General features: G+C 35.2%; 1 protein-coding gene across 3 annotated transcripts; it reads right to left on the bottom strand.

Moving 5' to 3' along the window:
• Positions 1-3,108: 3,108 nt before the first annotated feature.
• LOC106623912 (uncharacterized) lies at positions 3,109-22,800 on the bottom strand. Of its 3 annotated transcripts, none has more exons than XM_070106361.1 (8): positions 21,848-22,800; positions 18,860-19,399; positions 18,676-18,794; positions 18,524-18,601; positions 18,233-18,437; positions 4,863-5,147; positions 3,907-4,343; positions 3,109-3,800 (listed from the first exon to the last, which is right to left on the bottom strand). In XM_070106361.1, the coding sequence occupies exons 1-8, from the start codon at positions 22,122-22,124 to the stop codon at positions 3,441-3,443; spliced, it is 2,301 nt and encodes a 766-aa protein (XP_069962462.1). In that variant the 5' UTR covers positions 22,125-22,800; the 3' UTR covers positions 3,109-3,440. The 3 variants fall into 3 exon arrangements, with proteins under 3 accessions (XP_069962462.1, XP_069962463.1, XP_036232687.2); XM_070106362.1 differs by having other exon boundaries at positions 3,109-3,797; XM_036376794.2 differs by having other exon boundaries at positions 3,907-4,340; positions 21,848-22,799.
• Between the last annotated feature and the right edge of the window lie 116 nt (positions 22,801-22,916).

Here is a 22,916-nt window from a genome sequence, read left to right as displayed (position 1 = left end):
GTTGAAAATTATAACAATTCAATCCTATCGACGTATGATGAAAAATACGAGTCAATTGCTGAGGACATAATTATGAACTGTGATGACCCGGTACTTGCTCAGAAATATTTAGATGCATTTGCACAACAAACACCCGTTGATGCTGCCTCATAAAATAATTTTTGTTTATGATTTACCGTACGTCATAACAAAAAATATTGACGTTTCAGATCGAATCGCTAACGGTAATGTAGGGAAATTGATCAAGATGTATCAATTTGACAATACTTCATTAATAAGCGTATGTTTACTGTTCCCGGACAAGAATGTGGAGAAAAAATCCGACAAAAATTTGCTCATCGCATCGAGGAATTAAATATTAATAGATACTCTGTGCCAATCAAGTTATTATCAACTTTATCACCAATGAACGTTCGTCAACGTAATACTGCAATAAAACGAACACATTTACCATTATCAGCTTTCAATGCATCAACGATTCATTAAGCGCAAGGGGAACGTATAGTGAAGTTGTTTATCATTACGAAAAAAGTCATGCTCAAGATTTAGTTTACGTAGCTCTTAGCCGCGTATTTCTGCAAGTCTGACAAAACACACTTGTTTTATGTAAAATATACATTGAAAAATTTACCATAAAATATTGGTTACATTTATAAACTGTGAAACTCAGGATGAAGATGGTATTGACAATAGAATAATTGACAATAATTGAAAATAGATCAAATTGACTTAACGACAGTAATTAATATTGTTTTCAGTTCTTTAATGTTTGTATATCATCTAAATAAATGTTAAGAATTGTAAGAGTATCCTAAAACACAGAGTTGAATAAAAAAGTATTACTCGGAAACCTAATCTGCTTGTATCATTTTCCATTACCATTCCGATTTTCCAAAACTAAATTGAAAATGATCATGCGATTTCAATACCGTTAATAGAATATTATTCCACAAATTATGAAGTTAATGTCTACGATATGAAAATAAGTTTCACTTTTACCGTGGTTTAATAAAACCACACAATAGTTTTTTCAGGCGGAGTTGTCACCAGATTTCACCCATTGTCACACTGTCGATAGAAAAACATTTTTTCTCAGTGAATTTTGTTATTATTGCTTTAGCGGCTTAGGAGATATGCACATTAAACCTATTAGGGGCGGGACCACGCCCACAAAAAAAAATTTAGTTACAGATGCCCCTCCTTAATGTGATCCTGTGTACCTAATAACAGTCCTAACTATCTTATTGCGGAGCTTAGTTATACCAATTTATTTGGTTTTGATTAATAGCGTTTTGTGGGCGTGGCAGTGACCCGATTACGCCCATCTGCAATACCAACCGCCTTACGGTACCAAGCTAAGATTGACGGAGAGCTTCTTACAGAAAACTCTCCCTCTAACCTTCCCTTTTAGCTTCAAACAATCTGTGAAAAATCTCACTACGGCTTTTCTCCAGCGACTTCTCCCCATTCACATATCTCTTGTCGGTATGTGAGCAGAGAAGAAGTGACGCAGTGATCCAATTTTTCAGGGATGCAGTTGAATGAGAAGAGAATTTCGACGTGTCCTCGTCCGGACCCCTTCATATACCTAGCTTTACGGAGCCTTGGAGCATACTTTGCAGTCATACATCTACCGGCAATGTGTACGGGTGCTATGTTTCAAATGACATTAGGTGCTATTGTTGGTATAGTCTATAGTGACCCGGAGATGCCGATGGTAGCCGCTCTTTGGACGCGCTTTAGCTTTTAAGCAAGGGTAGCTTTTTCGAACGCCCTTCACCAGACGAATACGCCATAGAAAATTATTGGATTGACTATGGTTTCGTAGAGCCAAAGAGAGTCCTCACCTTTTCTTTATAGCCTCTCTGCAGCAATATAAGGCAACCGATGCCTTTCTTACTCTCCTCCTCAATATTTGGCCTCCAAGAAAGGTTTCTATCGAGGTTTAGCCTTAGGCATTTCACCACCAAAAGAGGGGAGAGGCACGTTTGGGATCTTATACCTATATAATAAAATCATTTCAGTTTTACTTGGGTTGACGGCCCGCTTCTATTCGCCCATTGAGGTACCCATCGGTTACCTCGAAGACGGTATTTAGGAATTTTCCTTTAACCATAAGAAGAACATCGTCAGCGTAGGCTATTACCCGATAGCCTCGTTACTCGAGTTCTTTAAGTAGGTCGTTAACCTCCAAGATCCAAAGCAGTGGGAAAAGTGGGAAAGAGATGCTTGAGGTTTTATTCAATCTTTTCAAATGCTTTAACCACAGACTATGGCCGCACATTGTTGAGGCCTTCGACACATGGCCTAATCTAACGCAGTTCGCGTAGATGGGGGCCAGCCAGTTGCATGACACAATGACCGTACGCTGCAGTTGTGCCGGTATGCTGCCATCAGGGCCTAGGGACTTGAAGATTTTTAATGAACTCAGCGCCCAGGTATGGTAAGGCAAGATCCAAGAAGGCTGTACAGGCTCTTGCGACCGCTGCCCGTTGATCGCAGGTTGGTAGTCGTTTAACCCGCTTCTTCAACACTTCCGTCGCTCAGCATCCTTTTAACCTACTCAAGTGTGCTAGTATGCTGCTCAGATTCTTGCTCAGCCTGCTTGCCTCCGTAGCGCTCCAAAATCTTGGCTGTCAACTGACGGTATGACTTCAGCTTTTTAGCTGTCGTCACTTGCTTTCTCACAGGGTCCTTAGCCTTCGCAGAGGTTTCTCTACTAATGCTGGTGATTCCGCTTCGCACTTTCGCCCTAGCTTTAGTTTTTGTCGGCAGATTACCATCGACTCTCCTTGACCTACCGCCCCTAGCGACGGTAAGCCATGCACCACACTTTTTGGAGGACGATTTCGTTTTCCTAGGTGGTGGTGTCCCTCCCGAACTACTTTCTCCCTCAACTTACACCTACCACACTAACTTAATGATGACGGAAGGGGAACGTAGTCCGTACTTAGGCCACATAATACCACGACCACCAGCCTAGGTTCTACAATACAATAAATTTCTTTTAGCCTTAGATTAGTAAGCTGTACTGATTTTTACAGTTCAATATTAGCAGTTTACTTCTTATGTCGAAATTTATTGTTTCCAAAAATATAGCCTGGTAAATAATTTGAATTTATACGTATTTTTAATAATATTAAAATATTTCATCTAACCGATAATGTTTAGCAACCAAAACATATGGAATGTGCAGGGAGTGAACATTTTTCACTTTCTTACATATTATATTTGGGTTAGGTGCCATTATATATAAATATAGTGTTTGTAATATGGCTATAACTATGTTGTCTATGTCAGTATGTAAATAAATCACTCATTTGTTAGTATGAAAATCTCATTTAAGTATTTGTTTGCTAGAATCACCACAGCCGTTCTAAATTAGTACGTTGGAGAGTCTAAAATGTTAGTTCTCAATTTTTGTCATATGATCTGTTTTTTTACAAATACATTCCATTTACTAAGAAATCTGCCTCATGTGAATAAGGCGCCTTTCCGCCCATGCGACGTGTGCGCCGACCGACTGTACGCATGCGGCAACCAATTAGTATGGCCAGAGCTGCTGTAACAAGTAAACCAAGCGTTAAAGAGAGCATAGCACCACCCGGTCGCTCAGACTGGCCGTCATGATCTCGAAATTCGAAACCAAGATTGTCATGTATTAATTTATATTGTTCGTGAACGGGCGAGGGGACAATAACGCGTTGTTTTTGCTCCTCAAGAGCTAATTCTATTGGATCCAGCTGACTTTTAACCTTTTCACTTTGCGGTAGGTTGGCCTGCTTAAAATATTCTTGCTTCTGAAATTAAAATGAAACAATCAAATATATATCCATAAACATAAACTCTTCGGGAAAGTTTATCGCCATATTAGTCAGCTTCTGAGTTCTCAAATTGCTGACTTACCTTTTTTGGTGGATATGTTGACATTTCTTCCTCCTTGTAATCATTATTTTGCTCTTTAACTTTGTCGTTAGTGGCTGATGTTTGTATAGTGTTAGATTTACGTTCTCCTGATACAGATTTCGAAACAACCGGTGACCCATTCGGTAAAGCCACAGGTTCCACCGACTGCTGTTGAGAACCAATAATTTCTGTTTTGTGTTGTACCAACGATACTACTGCGGGAGCATTTAGGTATCCTACAGATTGTTCAGAGTCTTCTTTGACTGGTGCCAGAATTGCTTGTTGTTGTTGATCGACTAAGTTCACATTGTATGATGGTCCTGGCTGCAATGGTAATGGCATTGCTTGTTGATGTTGTGGTATGGGCGTCTGCGGCGTAAGCGCCATTTGCTTTGACTGTTGAATTTGCCACTGCATGTTCGACGGCATCATGGCTACTACGCAAAGTTTTAACGTGTTAATTTGAAATATTTATCTGTATTAAAGTGTATGCATACTACATATAAAAATCATTATTATAACAATAAAATTCACAAAATGAGGTAATTACTCAGTAATCAACAGAATATATTTAAATAACCTACTCTCTCCTATCTGTTCGAATTCGGAACGATCTATAAATTTACAAATTCGTGGCAATTTGGTGCTTGGTGTACAAAGTGGATTGGTTTGGTTTGGTTGTTTATCTAGAGTATTTGCTTTCCAGAGGAATAAACGTTGTTTAGAAAAAGAAAATATTGAATATTGATGGTAGTTAAATATTTAAAAGGTATATCTAGTTTGAAACCTCGTTATATCTAATTCCATGACTATAATAAATGAAAATAAAAGTAAGCAACAGGTGGCAATGGATGTCCATAAACATCACTCCTGTTCGTAAATTACTTACGGAAACTTAATTGTTACTCTAAAATAAGGTATGTAGATATTATTGTACAATAGATACTAATACATACCAATTGGCACGACATATTGTTGTTGAGGTGGAATTTGCTGTTGTTGTTGCTGTTGCTGTAGGTATATATCGCCGGGTGCCAAATCTGTTAATTGGGATACGTAAATACCGTTACGCTGCAAAGTTACTGTATTATAAGCTGGATTCAAATTGATGTTTGGATTGTTGTTTGCATTTGTATTAGCATAACTGTTTGTCTGCCCACTATTGGGACTATTGTTGGCATTTACACCTGTTGTCGGCACTTGTATTCCACCTTTGTGGCTGAAGATGCGATTTTTCATATCTAATCAGCATACAAATTATACATAGATAACAATTTTACATTAACAGATCAGATATATTGATAATTTCACAGCTTGGTAAAACTATGATGCATATGAATATATAGAGTTATGAATATAAAACACTACGTATATAAGCTTTGACAATTTTATTTAAGTAAATATTTATACATAATCAAGGTGCTCATAGTACCCACACTCAACAACATCTCCTTACTATATGTACTTATATAGTATGTACTCGGCACACCAAACGCTTCAAAACTCCAAGGTAGAATACCGCATTAACGTTTTGGCCGGGTGGAACAAATTCTTTGTGGACAATACCCTTGGAATCATAAAAACAAATCAGCATTATCTTCACTTTTGACTTCTCCAGGCGCGATTTTTTGGGTTTGGGCTCATTTCTCATTTATGTCCTCACGACCACTTTGAAAACGTTGAAACCACTCGTGCACTCTGCTACCGGATAGGCAATCATCGCCATAAACTTGTTTCATCAATTGAAACGTTTCGGTAAAAATTTTACCAATTTTAAAACAATATTTAATGTTGGCTCTTTGTTCGAAGCTCATTTTCGCACCGATGACAAAAACATACTAACACTTAAAACGCAATAACTTCACTTCCAATAGATGAAATGTCATGAAATTTTTACTGGAAATCGATAAAGGATAGCAGATTTTAGCGCACTAGACATATAGATGGCGCCAGTAGAGTTTACTTTGTTACTTTTTTACTGTTTACTTTGGAACGCACCTTGTATGTAACTGCATGACGTCTGCGTTATGCAATACAGTTTTTTATTAGATGTTCACAATAGTTCTCACAGTTATGATCAGGGATGGACACGACCCCAACCAAATGACCGACGTGCTGCCCTTCCGTACTTACCGCCCGTATCAAACAAAATTTGTCAAAAGTTATGCCCGAACCGGCGATCCAGTGTGATAACGCTCTAAAATTAGCGTTTTTTATAACATTTTGCATTGTAGCCAGATCGGACAAAATAATAAATGTTGGGCATTTAAATTAAAATCCCCAACCTTTATTAAGATTAAAAATTATTATATTTATATCCGTTTAACACATGGAACCACTATTTAAATACTTTTTTGTAATTTTGTGATAAATTAAAAGAATAAATAGGAAAGAAAAAGGTTTTTTAATATTTAATACTTAATCAAAAGAATAAATATATTAGCTCTCAATTAATAATCGTTTTTTTTTTATAATTTTTAATAGAAAATTAATACTCTAAGCAAGGCATCACAATAGATTTCATCACATACATACATTTAAATTTAGCTTTTTCTTTAATTTTCATGGTTTACCAATTTTTGTTAGTGATCTTCAATAGCGGTGATCTTTCAAATCTCTCTGTTCACATATTATTCTTGGTAGGATTTCAATCTGGCCGTCCCTCTTTTTTCAATTCAGACCTCCTGAACTTTGACAGTTGCCTGAGTTCAGGAGGTTTGTGCCATTTTACACACACACTCTTTTGTAACCCAAACCTGTTTATTGTGGGCGAGGGGATGACGAGGAAAGACGAAGGGACCGTGCCACTCGTGTTCGGTTGGAACGCTTTGTGTTCTTGTTCGTAACAGCTCGCTGCTACCCTTTTCAGCATTCCTTTTCACTTTCAAATTCTTTTAATGGTTGCAAGAGCGCTCGGTTTCAAATGAATATATACCATTCGTTCAGAAATTTGAATTCTGCTATCTATTTTTTGTATGTAATATGCAAATATGTATGCATAGAAAAATAGAAATATTTTGAAAAATTGTAAATAAGGATAAAATTAAGATTTTAAAAAATATTCAATTTAAATTTTTAATAACATATAGCGGTATATAATGTAATAATATACGAGTATACATAAAATAATTATAATAAAAATGGTAACTTTACTGATTTATATTTCATAAAATATTAAGATGCTGTCATATTTATTTCTTTTAACCACAAAGGATTTAGTTCGAATATCATTTTATTTAAAACAAGAATTGTAATTAATTCAAGGATGTTTTATAATAAATAGACCAAAAAATATGGAGTAAAGAAATGATGAATTTTTGATACTTAAAGATTAGGAAATTCCTGTTCTAAATTTGGCATTGAAAATATTAGTAGCGGGTATTCAATACATTCTGGTGGATTAGGGAATTCCCGTCTTAAGTATTTCTTTGAAACTATTGAGCGGGTATTATGCATATTGTTCTACCACATTCATGCTAGTTCATTGCAAGTAAAATGTGGGACCACCATCCCAACATACAAATGAACTATGCAACACTCTCTAAGTGTCGCGTAGCCGAACCGCATAAACATTTGCGAAAATTTTATGAAGAGGATTGACAGAAAATTCGGTTCGAGTTGCTGGACTCTTTTTGCTCGTGTGAATGCACAGAGCGACCCCAAAAGAGAAGTTGCCGATAAAGAGGGTCAAAAGAGTCCCAATGTATTAGCTTAAATACAATACGGGCGACGACGAATATTCGTCGTACTTGGCGACGCCGTTGGACGGATTTTCGCCGAGTGTTACCGTCATGTAAAACACAATACGGACGAATTTCATCGCAGCTAGTGTATATTCAGAGCTCAAAAATATCCCATAAATGACGAAACCAAACATAAACAATCTTAATATTGCAACGCAGACATTTTCTTAAATTTTTTTTGAAAATCCTTAATATTTTTACTGAAAATATTCTTTCTTTGATATGGTGATGCCTTTTTTGCCGCCGCGGTCGGCGATAAAATTAGAAATAGCTCTATCTCAAAAATCGTCATGGTGGGCGAAATTCGCGGCATCGTCGAGTACGACGAATATTCGCTATCGCCCGTATTGTGTTTATGCTATAAAAGCACACTTTCGACATTTAGCAAGTGCTTTATCATTTAAAGTGAGAGATGAGTTGGAGTTTTATCTATGACGTATACGATCACTTACGCTCTTTTAGCATATGCGCATCCCTGGTTATGATTGTGACATTGTTATGAATTGAAACAGAACTAAGATTTTAATGAAAAATCATCCAGATTTATACCGATAAATTCGAAAAAATACCAATATAATATAAATAATAATATTGCTCTTTTGGTATTCGTTTATAATTTTGTTCTTGTAACATATCTTTGTATTAGAATTGTGATTTCGATACCAGTATATAGTGCTATTGTAAAATATTTAGTTTACAACTTCAAAGCAAGACTTCTTCTGGAATATTTAAATAGCAAATGGAAAGGTTGTAGAAACTAAAATATGAATAACTGTATTGATTTCCGTTGCTGTGTTTAACATCATAGATGTCTCGAAATACACTGCCCTTCATCAGGTTAGCACACTTTAAGTTTAAATAATTTTGCTTAATTTCTATCAAAACTAAAGATTCTACAATTCTAAAATTACCGACTATTTAAGAATCATTTTTCTAGTAAATAAAAAAACAGTTGGTGTTTCACCTTTTTTCAATGTTCCTTAAAAATATTTTTTCGAAATGCATCATCTTGTCTGTGTGTAGAACCCAGTGAACATGGTAATCTTATAATATTAGGTAAGAGAGCTCTACTAAAACGTTGTGGTGGTTCTGCCAATCACTTAAAGCGATTTCTTCCGTAGTAAGAAGTACTTTCAAAAACCCCAATATTGTTTGTTTCAAACTCGTTGGTTTCAAAACTGTTAACTTCTGAAATAAATGTTGCGATCATTCCCTCTTCATTATCCATTTCGGATATTTCAGAGTTACTGTCATTGCAACTTTTAGTGAAAAAATTAGGATCAACGATTTCGTCATCAAAAATGCTTGTATCGTCATAAATTTCGTCATCATATAATTCATTGTCTTCTTCCAATACTCTACTAATATCCTGTGTGTTTAGATCTGTAGAATGTGCCATTTTTCCTTATGTAATTAAAAGTGCACATTAAAAATACTGAAATGTTCGTCTGTACTTCCCATTTTAAAATTTTTTTCTATTTGAAATTACGCTCAAATAGAAGTGTAGTAATTTTTTTTCTATGAATATTTCCACGTACTAATCCCACAAAAAACGACTTGTGGTAAATTTTACAACACTACTCTAATTTCTCTGCGTTACTCTTCAGTGCCACAAACAGAGATAAAGAGATGCTCAACTCATCTCTCACTGGAAATGAGAGAGCAATAGCTAAACGTCAAAACCTCCTGTACTCAGGCAACTGTAAAAGTTCAGGAGGTCTGACCTTTAGCATTTGGAAAAAGAGGCATGGCCAGATTGAAATTCTGCAGAAAAATATGTGATAGGATTTGTTGCTGCTGTTGAAGATCACTAACAAAAATTGGAAAACCATGAAAATGAAAGAAAACGCGAAATTGAAATGTATGTGATGAAATCATTTGTGATGCCATGCTTAGTAGTATTAATTTTCAATTGAAAATTTTAAAAAACATTTAATGATTGAGAACTAATACATTTATTCTTTTGACTAAGTATTGAAAGATCAAAAATCAATTGTTTTAATATATTACAAAATCAGAAAAAAGGGTTTAAATAGTTTCTGCATATGTTTATCGGATCCATGTATAATAATATTTAATCTTTATAAATGTTGCATATTTTAATTTAAATTCCCAAAAATTATTATTTTGTCCGATCTGGCTACAAGGGAAAATGTTATAAAAACCTAATTTTGAGGCGCTCTCACACTGGAATAAGTTGGGCATTCCTTTATCCCTGACCACAAGGGAAACCATACTAAAATAATAATATATATACTAAATAAATAAATAAAGAGTGTAAAATATATTACCACGTCGCATGTTTAAGGTTAATATTCTTTAACATTTTCATGCAAGAACATATTTTTCAACTTATGTATTATGTTTGTAACGCACAAAAAGAAACGTCGGAGACCCTATGAAGTATATATGTATGTATAAATGATCAGGGTGACGAGCAGAATCGATTTTGCATTGTTCGTCTCTCTGTCTGTCCATCTCTCTGTATATACGTGAACAAGTCTCTCAGTGTATAAGATATTGGTCTGAAATCTTGCACACGCCCCTTTCTCACCAATAAGCTGCCATATAAACTGAACGATTGGATTCAAGTGCTCATTGGAAAACTCATTTGACGAGGCATCTTCAAGAAATTTGGTAGATATTAATATCCAAGACATCGCTACACTCACAGAAGAAATTATTAACATTATCATTATCATTAAACATTATCTTCGCAATTTCCTTTAATTGTATTGGAAATTTCTCCGAATCGCTACTCAATCAGATCTTAGAGATCATTCTCAACAAGGTGGAATCGACTCATTATTAAAACAAGAAAAAACGTTAACTTTGGCTGCACCGAAGCTATAATACTTTATATTGTATATTATATACTTTATAAAAAGATACTTTTTTCTGATTTCAATCGGTCAATTTGGATGACAGCTATAAGCTTAAGTGATCTGAACAATATGTTCGGAAATTGTAGGGATGGTTTTGATAATAATATCTGCCAAATTTCTTGAAGATACCTCGTCAAATGAAATAGTCTTCCGGACAAGCACTTAATTCAGATCGTTCAGTTTGTACGGCAGCTCTATGCTACAATATGCGTTCCAAAGTAAACAGTAAAAAAGTAACAAAGTAAACTCTAGTGGAGCCATGCTGACTAGTGCGTTAGAATCTGCTATCCTTTGTCGACTTCCAGTAAACATTTCATGACATTTCATCTATTGGAAGTGAAGTTATTGCATTTTAAGTGTCAGTATATTTTTGTCATCGGTGCGAAAATGAGCTTCGAACAAAGAGCCAACATTAAATTTTGTTTACTTTTACCGAAACGTTTCAATTGATGAAACAAGTTTATGGCGATGATTGCCTATCCCGTAGCAGAGTACACGAGTGGTTTCAATGTTTTCAAAGTGGTCGTGAGGACATAAATGAGAAATGAGCCGAAACCAAAAAAATCGCGCCTGGAGAAGTCAAAAGTGAACACAATGCTGATTTGTTTTTATGATTCCAAGGGTATTGTCCACAAAGAATGTGCGCCGTATTCGACGTGTTCGGCCCGAATATCGCGAAGATGAAAGTTGGCGTTTGTTGCACGATAATGAGCCGTCTCATCGATCGACGCTTGTGGCCGATTATTTGACCAAAAATCACATTTTAACAATCAACCACTCCTCGTATTCACCTGATATGGCACCGTGCGACTTCTACCTTTTCGGAAAAATGCATTTGCCGATAAAGGGAAAGCATTATGCAGACGTGGAGGCCATTCAAAAGGCTTGCACCGGCATACTGGCGGCCAGAAGGAGACTATTTTGAATAAAATTAATTGATTTTGCCGATAAAACCATTTGTTCTGTCTTTTTTTTAAAAGTCCTGTTTACTTTGGAACGCACCTTGTATAGTGGTCCGATATCGGCCGTTCCGACAAAAGCTTCTTGGTGAGAAAAGGACAGGTGCAAAATTTCAGATCGATAGCTTAAAAACTGAGGGACTAGTTCGCGTATATGCAGACGGACGGACAGACAGACGGACATGGCTAAATTAACTCATCATGCTGACATTTATATATATATTTATAGGGTCTCCGACGTTTTCTTCTGGGTATTACAAAACTCGTGGCAAACTTAATATATCCTGTTCAAGGTATAAAAAATGGGCAATCCTCGAAGCACTTCTGAAAGCGCTTTTCGTTATGGCCATCAGCTCTTTCTTCGATTCTGACTTGATCTCATCAATTGTGGCAAAACGCTTACCTTTCATTGGTTTCTTCAGTTTTGGGAATAGGCCGCAGGGAGCCAAATCTGGGTTTGAGCAAACCCATTCATCATTCAACAACTCCTGCGCGATACTTATGGCCAAAAAAAATGGAGAAAATTGAATGGCGTGAGCCGAGTGATATGAACATCCTCTGCAACTTCCCGATTTTCGGGATTTTCGAGAACAATTTTTTGTACAGTTTCGATAGTTTCTTCGCTTGTTGACGTGGTCGCCCCTCCATGATGCTCATCGGCATCAACATCTTCTCGGCCTTCTGTAAAGCGCTTGTACCACTTATAAACACTTTTTTGAGACATTTTTAACGCAAAATTTAATACATATTCTTTGATCCATTTCTTTCAAAATACAAAAATCAAAGAGCGCACAAAAACGGGACTAATCTTTTCTGTTGTCAAAACCAATCTACTTATCGAAATTGTCTTCTAATGCAAGCACATGATAAACATATGTTCCGATTATAACAAAAACGAAATATCGATAATCGAATGTACACAGCCCGCAAAAATCAAAATTCACCTTTTCCTTTGAACGCACCTCGTATGTACCTTCGTAATATCACTACAACAACATAATGTTATTAAAGTAAGTAAGGAATGCTCAGTAAGTTAGTGTATCCCTTTTAGTTTTAAATTTGACCATTTTCTCATAGCAATAGAAGCTTTTATTTTTAAAATTTCACCCGATGTGATTTGAAATCCAATTAGACACAAATATTTAATTTATGAAGATATTTCAATTTGTCTCCTAATGCGGAAGATTTTGACTTAAGTATGCCTACATATCGGGATTATTTGAAAATATTATGTAACCAAAAATTAGTTAACTCTATGTAAAACATTACAGTTGCATACATGAAAGATAATGCACGGAAGCTTAAATAACAAGTAAGGAACGGCTAAGTTCGAGGTGTTGCCAGAACTTTATTTCAAGCAAGTTGGGAAGGGCTTAGTTCGGGCGTAGCCGAAACTTTTATACTCTTGCACCTTGAATGAATCAAAGCCGGCTAAATACCTTCAGGTGTTGGAAAAACTTTATATTAAATGTTGCGAAAGAATTCAACATTCATAATTGGATGAATTCGTGAATGGATTAGAATCAAAATTGAATATGATAAACTCACATTCATTAAGGTAGCTCACATACAATCACCAATATATAAGAAGTAAAGTCAACTAGATCATGAAAATTTTGATATTAGTTATATTAGGCTAGAGCAAGTTTTCACCAAGTTTTAACCATTTTAATCACAGAGATTCATTGTTATAAGAAAAACTCGCTCTCTAAGTTTCATTAAGATAACTCACATATTGACCAAATTTGCGGTATAAAGTGAGCCGCAAGTGCGATAATTTTTATACTCTCGCAACTTGTTGCTACAGATTATAATAGTTTTGTTCACCTAACGGTTGGTTTTATGACCTAACACTAATCGAGTTAGATATAGTGTTATGTATATATTATACAAATGAACAGGATGAAGAGAGGAGTTGACATCGGGGTGACTGTCTGTCTGTCCGTCCGTCTGTGCAAGCTGTAACTTGAATAAAAATTGAGATATCTTTATAAAATTGGTACACATGTTTCTTGGTACCATAAGACGGTTGGTATTGCAGATGGGCGTAATCGGACCACTGCCACGCCCACAAAACGCCATTAATCAAAAACAAATAAATTGCCATAACTAAGCTGCAGAGTAAGATACAAGACTGTTTGGTATTATTAGGATCAAATTAGGGAGGGGAGCTGCGGTTAAAATTTTTTTAAAGTGGGCGTGGTCCCGCTCCGTATTAGGTTCAATGTGCATATCTCCTAAGCCGCTAAAGCTATAATAACAAAATTCACTGACAACAAATGTTTTTAGCACCTCCACCGACAGTGTGAAAACCCCGCCCACTCCCTATATAACGGTACTGTTAAAAACTACTAAAAGCGCGATAAATCAAGCACTAAACACGCCAGAGACATTAAATTGTATCTTTGGGATGGTAGATAATTTTATAGAACCGACTTCAAAATTAGACAGTCGGCGTGTAACTGCCCACTTTTAGGTGAAAACCCATATCTAGGGGTCTGCTTAACCGATTTCAACCAACTTCGGTACATAACATTATTCTCATATTTCTATGTTATAGTACGTAAATGGGCGAAATTGGATTACAACCACGCCTGTTCCCACGCTCTGATCCTTGCAAGTTGCGAGAGTATAAAATGTTCGGTTACACCCGAACTTAGAACTTCGTTACTTGTGTTTGTTATTGGGAAGGGAATTATTGATCCGATTCAATCTTCGAATTTCTATAATATATCTCAGCGATTGGCCGATATTTTCTATAAAAAGTTCGCAATAGGAACTGAGGTCCACATATTCCGGTACCTTTTTGGTTACAAAATGGCACACCCTAAAGGTGTCTTGGGGGTTAAATAGCTTTGATCCGATTTGGACAATTTTTGGTCATAAGCTAGCGCACCTTAAAGGCAATATACTTTAACAATATGAGACTAGAAAGTAAAATAATAAAATGGTATTAAAAATTGTGTTATATGAGAAGTCGGCGTAGTTGTTGTCCGACTTCGCATATTTTCGTACTGCGACATAAGAATGTCAGAATAATGCTAGCTACCGAATGTGAAGCAGGTCTCGAGATATTGGTTTTCATCTAAACGTGGGTGGTGCTCATCATCATCATCTTGGGTGTAACATTTATTATTTCTGATGCATGTAGTTATTGATTTGCACTTTTAATAGTTTTTAACGAAACCGTTATATGAGGGGTGGGCGGAGTATAATCCGAATTCACCCATTTTCACATTGTCGGTAGAGGTGCTAAAAGAATTTGTCCTAAGCAAATTTGGTAATTATTGCTTTAGCGGCTTACGAGTTATGTACATTAAACCTATTAGTGGGCAGGGTCACGTCGAAGTTGTGCAACGTTTCATCAAGATATCTACATTTTTACAGAAGTTACAACTTGCAAAGACGACGAACAGACAGTCATCCGGACTTCAAATCGTCTTTTCATTCTGATCATATATATTGTATATATACTTATATCTATAAAAGTATAAAAATGTTGCAACATTCATTGTTCGACGAAATCGTGAATGGATTACAATCAAATTATATATTTTATTAAGTTAAATTATAGGTCATTGACTCACTTAGTTGTATTACTATGTTTTACTTCGCGTCAGCTAAAATTACATTAAAATCATCTTTAAATGATAAATATGTAGTATAACCTCATTCAAAGCTAAATTAAATAAATGAGGTCTAAAAGGAAAACAGCAATAATAGGATAGGAAATCCCATTTTCATCATGACCTGATCATTTATATCTACATAACTCCATATCTATGTTTTCTATCGAGTCTGTTGTAAGAGGTAATTGACAGATATGTGTTATTGTGACACTACTAAGAATTTACATGTTCATGTGCTGAATTTTATAATACCATACACATATGTAAGTGGCGAGGGTGTATTTAACGAAATCCCAAATAATCATACGACCAGGAAATTTTTCGTCATTATATACAAATCCGATTAATAAAGTTTGGCGATAGCATTGACAAATGTAGTATATATTGTACATATATAACTAAGAATTCAATTTATTTAATGTAACGGAAATATGTATATATAATATAAGTAGTTATCGGAACAGCTTTAATGCATATGTATGTAAGTCAAAACGGTTTGTTTTTATTATCTTAATACATTTTTGTTCTGCACTATTTGGTCTGAATTCTAAACACAATTTATATGTTTGAGTTTAAGTAATTTAAGCAATACGCCATAACTTAAAAAATTTAACATGTATAAAATTAAGTTCAAGCCATAATATGGCACTGTCTTAAAAAACTCTTACTCAAAAGACTATCGATATGATTAGTAAATATATATGTATATCAAATACAATTTAAATTAAAATGCATGTATTACCTGGGCAACATATACTTACATACATATGTAATGAAAAAGGAAAGGAAGGGCTAAGTTCGAATATAACATTTTATATTATCGGAAAGATCAAAGCCGGAGATATACTTTTAGGTATTCACAAGGCTAGATATTAAAGTATGTTGCAAAAGAATTCAATATTCATTATTCGACGAAGGGGTGAAAGGATTACAATCATGTTTGGTATATTATTAAAATATATTATAGGTCATAGAGTCACTTAGTCTCATTGCTATATTTTGCATCATATCTGAGATATTGGTTTAAAAATCAACTGAGTAAACTCAAACTAGATGTAAACTCAACCAAAAGGCTAAATTTGATATATTGAGTAATGAGAAAAAAGTCAAACAGTGAAACGGAAATCAGTTTAATGGGAATAAGGGGCTTAGACCAATTTCATTCATATTCAGCCCTATGTTTATGAAAACTTGGAAATACCACAAAAATTGAATTGAAAGTCAGTTGGAAAGTCGGAAGTCATCATATCGAGTGTATTAGAGCTAGGAGAAGGTCTGGACTGACAGGGTTAACTTGTGAAATTAATGAAGTATATTCGGGGATATGTTTCTATGAAATTTTATGAAGAGAACACACACTGAAATATGTGGCATAAAGTGTGCTAAAATAATGAAAATTACTATATGTAGTATATGGTGACTGGCGTAATTCGTTCACCAATTTTATTCCATTTTCACCATTTTCTACATTAAACTATAATATAACCAATATTATACGTTCACATAATTTTATCTTAAAAATTTACCGATATATACGGTATAAAGGCAACCGGAAGTTAGAAATCCTTATATAGAGTATAGGGGGCTAGAGGTAGTATTGACCCGATTTTATCCATTTTAGGCATAGGCCAAACTGTTAGATGGAGATGCTGTTTTAGTATTTCTAAGATAACTCTCATTTTCACCGGTATATACCGTACAAAGTCAACCGAAGCATCGAGAATCTTTACATTGGGTATATGGGGGCTAGAGTTATTAACCCGATTTTTGGGTGGGGTCATAATCCGATTTCGCCCATTTTTACACTGTGGACCGAAAATATTTGACCTGATTTGATTTTTGGATCATTTAGCTTAAGTGGTAGATAGGTATATTAAACATATTTAGGTCCTGCTTACTTTCTCAAAATTTTTAAAAGTTTATTTATGACACTTAATAAGTTTTCGAATAATGGTTTTGTTGGAGTGGTAATGGGGCGATTCCGCCGATCTGCACAACCAACCTTCTCATGGTGCAAAGAAACATGTGTTCATTAATATATCTGAGTTTTGCACAAGTTACAACTTGCACAGACCGAATTTCTACTCATCGCGTTATACTGACCATTTACTTATATATACATAGCTCTATTTATATCGATTAGTTTTAGGTGATGCAAAGAACCGTTAGGTGAACAAAGCTATTATGCTCTGAAGCAATATGTTGCGTGAGTATAAAAATTACACCCACAAAACTTCTATAACCGAACAACCTGGAAAAATTACAAATTACGATATTAATAAATAAATACACTTTGAAAATTAAAACAATTAGTGCTTAGCTTAATGGGCATTATGGTAAAAATATTAAACATATATACATATGTATGTATTTGTATATATGGACATCTCAGAACTAAGCCAAAATTTACAGTGATGAGTATAAGACTGATGGTCAAGGTACGAATTACGAACCTCAAAGCAAATAAGTACATTATACCATAAGTACATATTAGAGACAGTATGACCTACAGTTAAACCCTTGCATACTCGCCCAACAACGCGTCAACGACTTGATTACCTGAAAAAGTTGTATCGAAAAGATTTCTTTTTCGTAAAAAGTTGGACCAGAATTTTTAATTAAATTTGGGATGGTAAAGATGGTAAATTTTTTGTTTTAAGTATAGAAAGAGGGATTTCTGTTGTCATCTATGAGTAGAATTCCGATTGAAATCTCCCGAACAACAACGCCGACTCTCATTTTGAATTACGATATAGTTAGTAAAGTAGTATCAGGAACACTAATAACAGCCAAAAAAAAGAAGAAATTATTGCTTATGTCTGTGACAGGATTGTACAAATTACTTGAAATCTTTAGACTATGTGGAACGTCTTTAATTGGATGGGATTTGCTTTATGAGATGAGATAAATTAAGATATACAAATGTTGGATTACAACACGGGTTTTTTATTTCTTTTATTTAAGACTTCTTTTAAAGAACTGAAAAAGTTTAGATATTTGACTACTGAGTCAGTTTTCATTCATTGCAGATTCGATTTTCATAATAATATCAGTAGTATTCTATAAACATTCAAAGTAATCCTGTATACGTAGAATGTACAAATACATACCATCATTTATTGCTTGCTCTTCCGGACGAGGAGTAACCGCTTTTCGAGTTTCCCAAGCCGCAGCATCCTCACGATTATTTATCAGCGGGGGTACAACCCTGGGCAGGTTTTGTTGAGCTATCTGCTGCGCCTGCTTCTGTTGTCGTTGACGTGGTTGTGACATAGATTCTAATTGTGTTTTTGTGACTTGTTGTAAATGAGGTGGCTGATATTGGGGTACCGAGGCAACATGTAAAAATTTAAAAGGTTAAGTTGGTAATATTCGTTTATAATGAGAACCAAGAAAACTACCTTTTGGCCTTCACTTTCTACATCGATCGCGGAACCAGCGAAAGCATTCGAGTTTGATGTTGGGGTAGCACCTGAGCACTAATCATTTATACCAAAGAGAGATGCAACAAACATAATTTTAAAAAAAATTTGAATAGTTATTGAAAACTTACTTCCGGCCCCTCGTCACTACCATCTTCGCATTGTGGTATACCATCACAGGCATTATAGACAGCAATACATTCACCGGAATGACAGAGGAACTGAAAACGTCCACAATAAGTAGGATATACTAGTAAAAATTAAAAGAAACCATTTGTATATATCTATGCAACGTTATACATATAGTATACACACCATTTTGTGAAAAAGCTGCGGTCATTGGTGGTATTCGGTCTGTCGCTGTTGCCAATACATTCGATTTTCCGCTAGGAGTGGCTGTAGCGGAAGGTCCTACCATATATACCGCGGACATGCTGGCAGGCACCTTTCCTGATCCAACTGCTCCAGAAGTCATTTTATGATGCGTTTCAGGTTTTACTTTTAACCGTGTCAATTCCCACTCTTGTTGCGAAAAATTGTTGGTACCAATCACTTGTGTTGCACTTGGAGCCTTTGTAGTATTTTCATTCAAATTGTGTGCAGTCAGCACAGCACTGGTATAATTAGTATGGCGAGTGAATTTACAATGAAAATTCTCGGGTGGACCACACTCGAAAAGGTAACAATAGCCGTCACTTTTATCTTCGAAGACGTATACGTCACAGGATTCCGTTTCACAACAGAGACGTTGACATTCCTCAGTGGTGTCGAGCTCAAGACCTTGCAAGTACTTGCCACCAAGTGTTTGTGATTCGCCTGTGCGAATAATAGTGTTTTTGTGGATTTCATATTTGCCTTGAAGAAAAAGTTGGATTGTTAAATAAGAATAGTAATATTTGAGGAAGTTTCATTCGTGTATACTTTTTCTTTGTATGCATGTGTAGAAACATTTTTAAGTTTAAGTACAAATATGAATATTGATTTAGATATGTCTGTCTATATGTCCGATTGTTTATGCCGTAGCTACTCAAGTAACATTTGTAACAAATATATTAAGGAAACTCCGAGGATAAAAAAATTTTAAAAGAGTATGCATGTCGTTCACATTTAAGGAAATATTCACGTTTGGTGGCGTTTTCATAAATCTCTTTTTGATTCAGCGTTAACAATTTACGTATCCACTTGTAAAAGCGGTCCTACTTAATTATTAAGAACTACATATGTACATATATGTTTTTATTGGTTGAAGATAATAGCACTGTTTTGAAAAAAAAATTCTGTCCTTACAGTTTTCATATATTGTCATGATGTCAAAAATGGATTAAATCAAGCCAATACTTCCGCTGGTCTCCATTAACATATGTATTTAATATAAGAATTTCAGACTTATTAGCACGTTTGGTTGAGTTTATATGACATAACACATTTGAGTTAATTAGGTTAATCTCGATTTAATTATTTCGGCAAAATGTAATATAGAAACTAATGACTATGGCCTCTAGTATAAGTATCTTATTAAATATGATTGTAATTTATTCACATTTGCAACATTTTTAATATTTTACCTTCTTTCGGCCTACCACATTGCAAGAGTATAAAATGTTCGGTAACACCTGAACTTTGCCTCCCTTACTTGTTTTCTTTTATAGTTATTTTGAAGTATGTATATTAAATACAGTTAGTTCAGTAAATTGAGAAACGGTCGGACACTAACACATGTATATGTAAATGTAAAGTTCGGTCAAATTTATCATAGAAGGCAATGACTTTTAAACATAATTACAAGGTGCGTTCCAAAGTAAACAGGACTTTTAAAAAAAAGACAGAACAAATTTTATCGGCAAAATCAATTAATTTTATTCAAAATAGTCTCCTTCCTTTAATACAGCTTTTTGCACGGTCCAAAAGCATGTCGAACGAGTGTTTTAGCTCGTTGACCGATATGGCCGCCAGTATGCCGGTGCAAGCCTTTTGAATGGCCTCCACGTCTGCATAACGCTTTCTTTTCATCGGCAAATGCATTTTTCCGAAAAGGTAGAAGTCACACGGTGCCATATCAGGTGAATACGAGGAGTGGTTGATTGTTAAAATGTGAGTTTTGGTAAAATAATCGGCCACAAGCGTCGATCGATGAGACCGCGCATTATCGTGCAACAAACACCAACTTCCATCTTCGCGATATTCGAGCCGAACACGTCGAATACGGCGCACCAAACGCTTCAAAACTCCAAGGTAGAATACCGCATTAATGTTTTGGCCGGGTGGAACAAATTATTTGTGGACAATACCCTTGGAATCATAAAAACAAATCAGCATTGTGTTCACTTTTGACTTCTCCAGGCGCGATTTTTTGGGTTTGGGCTCATTTCTCATTTATGTCCTCACGACCACTTTGAAAACGTTGAAACCACTCGTGCACTCTGCTACGGGATAGGCAATCATCGCCATAAACATGTTTCCTCAATTGAAACGTTTCATCTAGGAGGTCGATAAAGGATAGCAGATTCTAACGCCCTAGACATATAGATGGCGCCGCTAGAGTTTACTTTGTTACTTTTTTACTGTTTACTTTGGAACGCACCTTGAAGAGTAAAAAAGTCAGAAACGCAACAATAATGGGAAGTGTTACGTTAGTTATTCCAACATAATTAGCAAAGTGCGTTCGTTTTAAAAAATAACAAAGAAAGAAATAAGCAACTCTCTTGGTACATCTAAAGCTCATACATGCTTTTGGAAATAAGCCAGTTAATCCGCAAATCCTTTGGAAGTCAAACTTTCTTTTAAAATAATAAAAAAGTAGGTGTATGAAACTGGTTCGCATATCTACGGTAGATATGCTGTTATTGTTACAGCAATCCACACTGAATCTACAACATTTAGTAGAGCTTGCATGCGCATATTTTTTATGACGTGATGTCCGATAGATCGTACAATGAAAAAATATTGAAAAAGTTAGAAGTCAGACGGAATAAATGGCATTCAGTAGGCAAACTAAATGATTGCCTGGTAAAGTTATATAAATATATCATACAAATAGTGCAGATACAAATGAACAATCCAGCAATTAAATGCATAGTAATAAACTACAATTGGAAATTATAAGAAGCCCCATCAAATATTCAACCAATGAGAAATCGGAATGAATAAAAAGCCCCCAGTTCAAACGCGTAAAGAAGCGCTCAGCCGTTCAATTTCAATTTTAAATCAAACAATGGTATTCTATACCTAAAATCAACGTCACGCTATCAAAACACTTCATGTAGTATGTGCTTATGTATGTTCGTTGTTTGTTACTTTATTTACCCAAACATAGTTCCAAATCCATTCGTTTTTCCAAGCGATGCGTATCGAGGTCTACTGTTGCTGTTGTGAATGGGCTGCCAAATACACCTGTTGTCTGTGTGGCAGCCCAACTTGCATAACCGTCGTCGACTGTAGTGTTGATAACCTTGGAATCGCAGCTGATGTGTGAGACATTCTGAGTAAAAATTAGGAGGAGTATGGCGGCTTCCGCGGTTTGTCGCAGAAGACGTGTTTCGGGACTGATCGCGACGCCCATCAAAATGTGATTACGAAACATTCAATGCGCAGAAAAAATATACGGTTGAAATATCCAGCTTAACGGTACAATTGGATATATCCTTTGATTTTTGCATATAAACAATTATCTGTTTATTTTGTTAAGATTTATTTGATAATATTCTTCGATTGGCATGATTATATTACATTTATATTAAACATTGATATCATTATGCGAGCTGCGTTCATAGTCATCTGAATTCAGATTTTATATGAATTCTTTATATTTGTATGTATGTATATATGTAGGAGTAGGTACCGAGATCTAATTTTTAATTGCGAATTGATTTGATATTGTTGTTTTCACTTATTTTCATCAATCGCACTTTGTTTTATATTTTATTTCAGTTGTTTAATTTATTTTTGTATTAGTTACATTTTTTCATATTTATATTATTGTTGTCACTCTTGGATGTTATGGGAATATATTGATTTTTCCACACACTGTTTTACTAGGACCATGTCTTTTTTCAATTATATCTTTTTGCAACATTTACTCATTTAATAACCGTAGCATTACATACATTAACTTAATTTACATAAATTAAGTATTTTTTACTTTACAATCCGTTATTATTAATAACGAATCCGTTATTATTAATAACGGATATGCTAACTACTATTTTGTTAACTGACTCTTTTACTCTCAACCACTTTATGTGCACAACCAGAGTATGTATCTAATCGCCCTGAAATATTCCAATGGAAGTGGTATTCCAATGAAAGCTTATGTAGAATCAAAAACGACGAGTTTTTGGGGGGCACGAGTGTACGTAAGTAGTATTGTAAATAG

This window comes from Bactrocera oleae, chromosome 3 (genome assembly GCF_042242935.1).
Source record: "Bactrocera oleae isolate idBacOlea1 chromosome 3, idBacOlea1, whole genome shotgun sequence".
NCBI classification, from domain to species: Eukaryota; Metazoa; Arthropoda; class Insecta; order Diptera; family Tephritidae; genus Bactrocera; species Bactrocera oleae.
The sequence above is the reverse complement of the archived record's forward strand: the minus strand, read 5'-3'. Positions and strand labels throughout refer to the sequence as shown.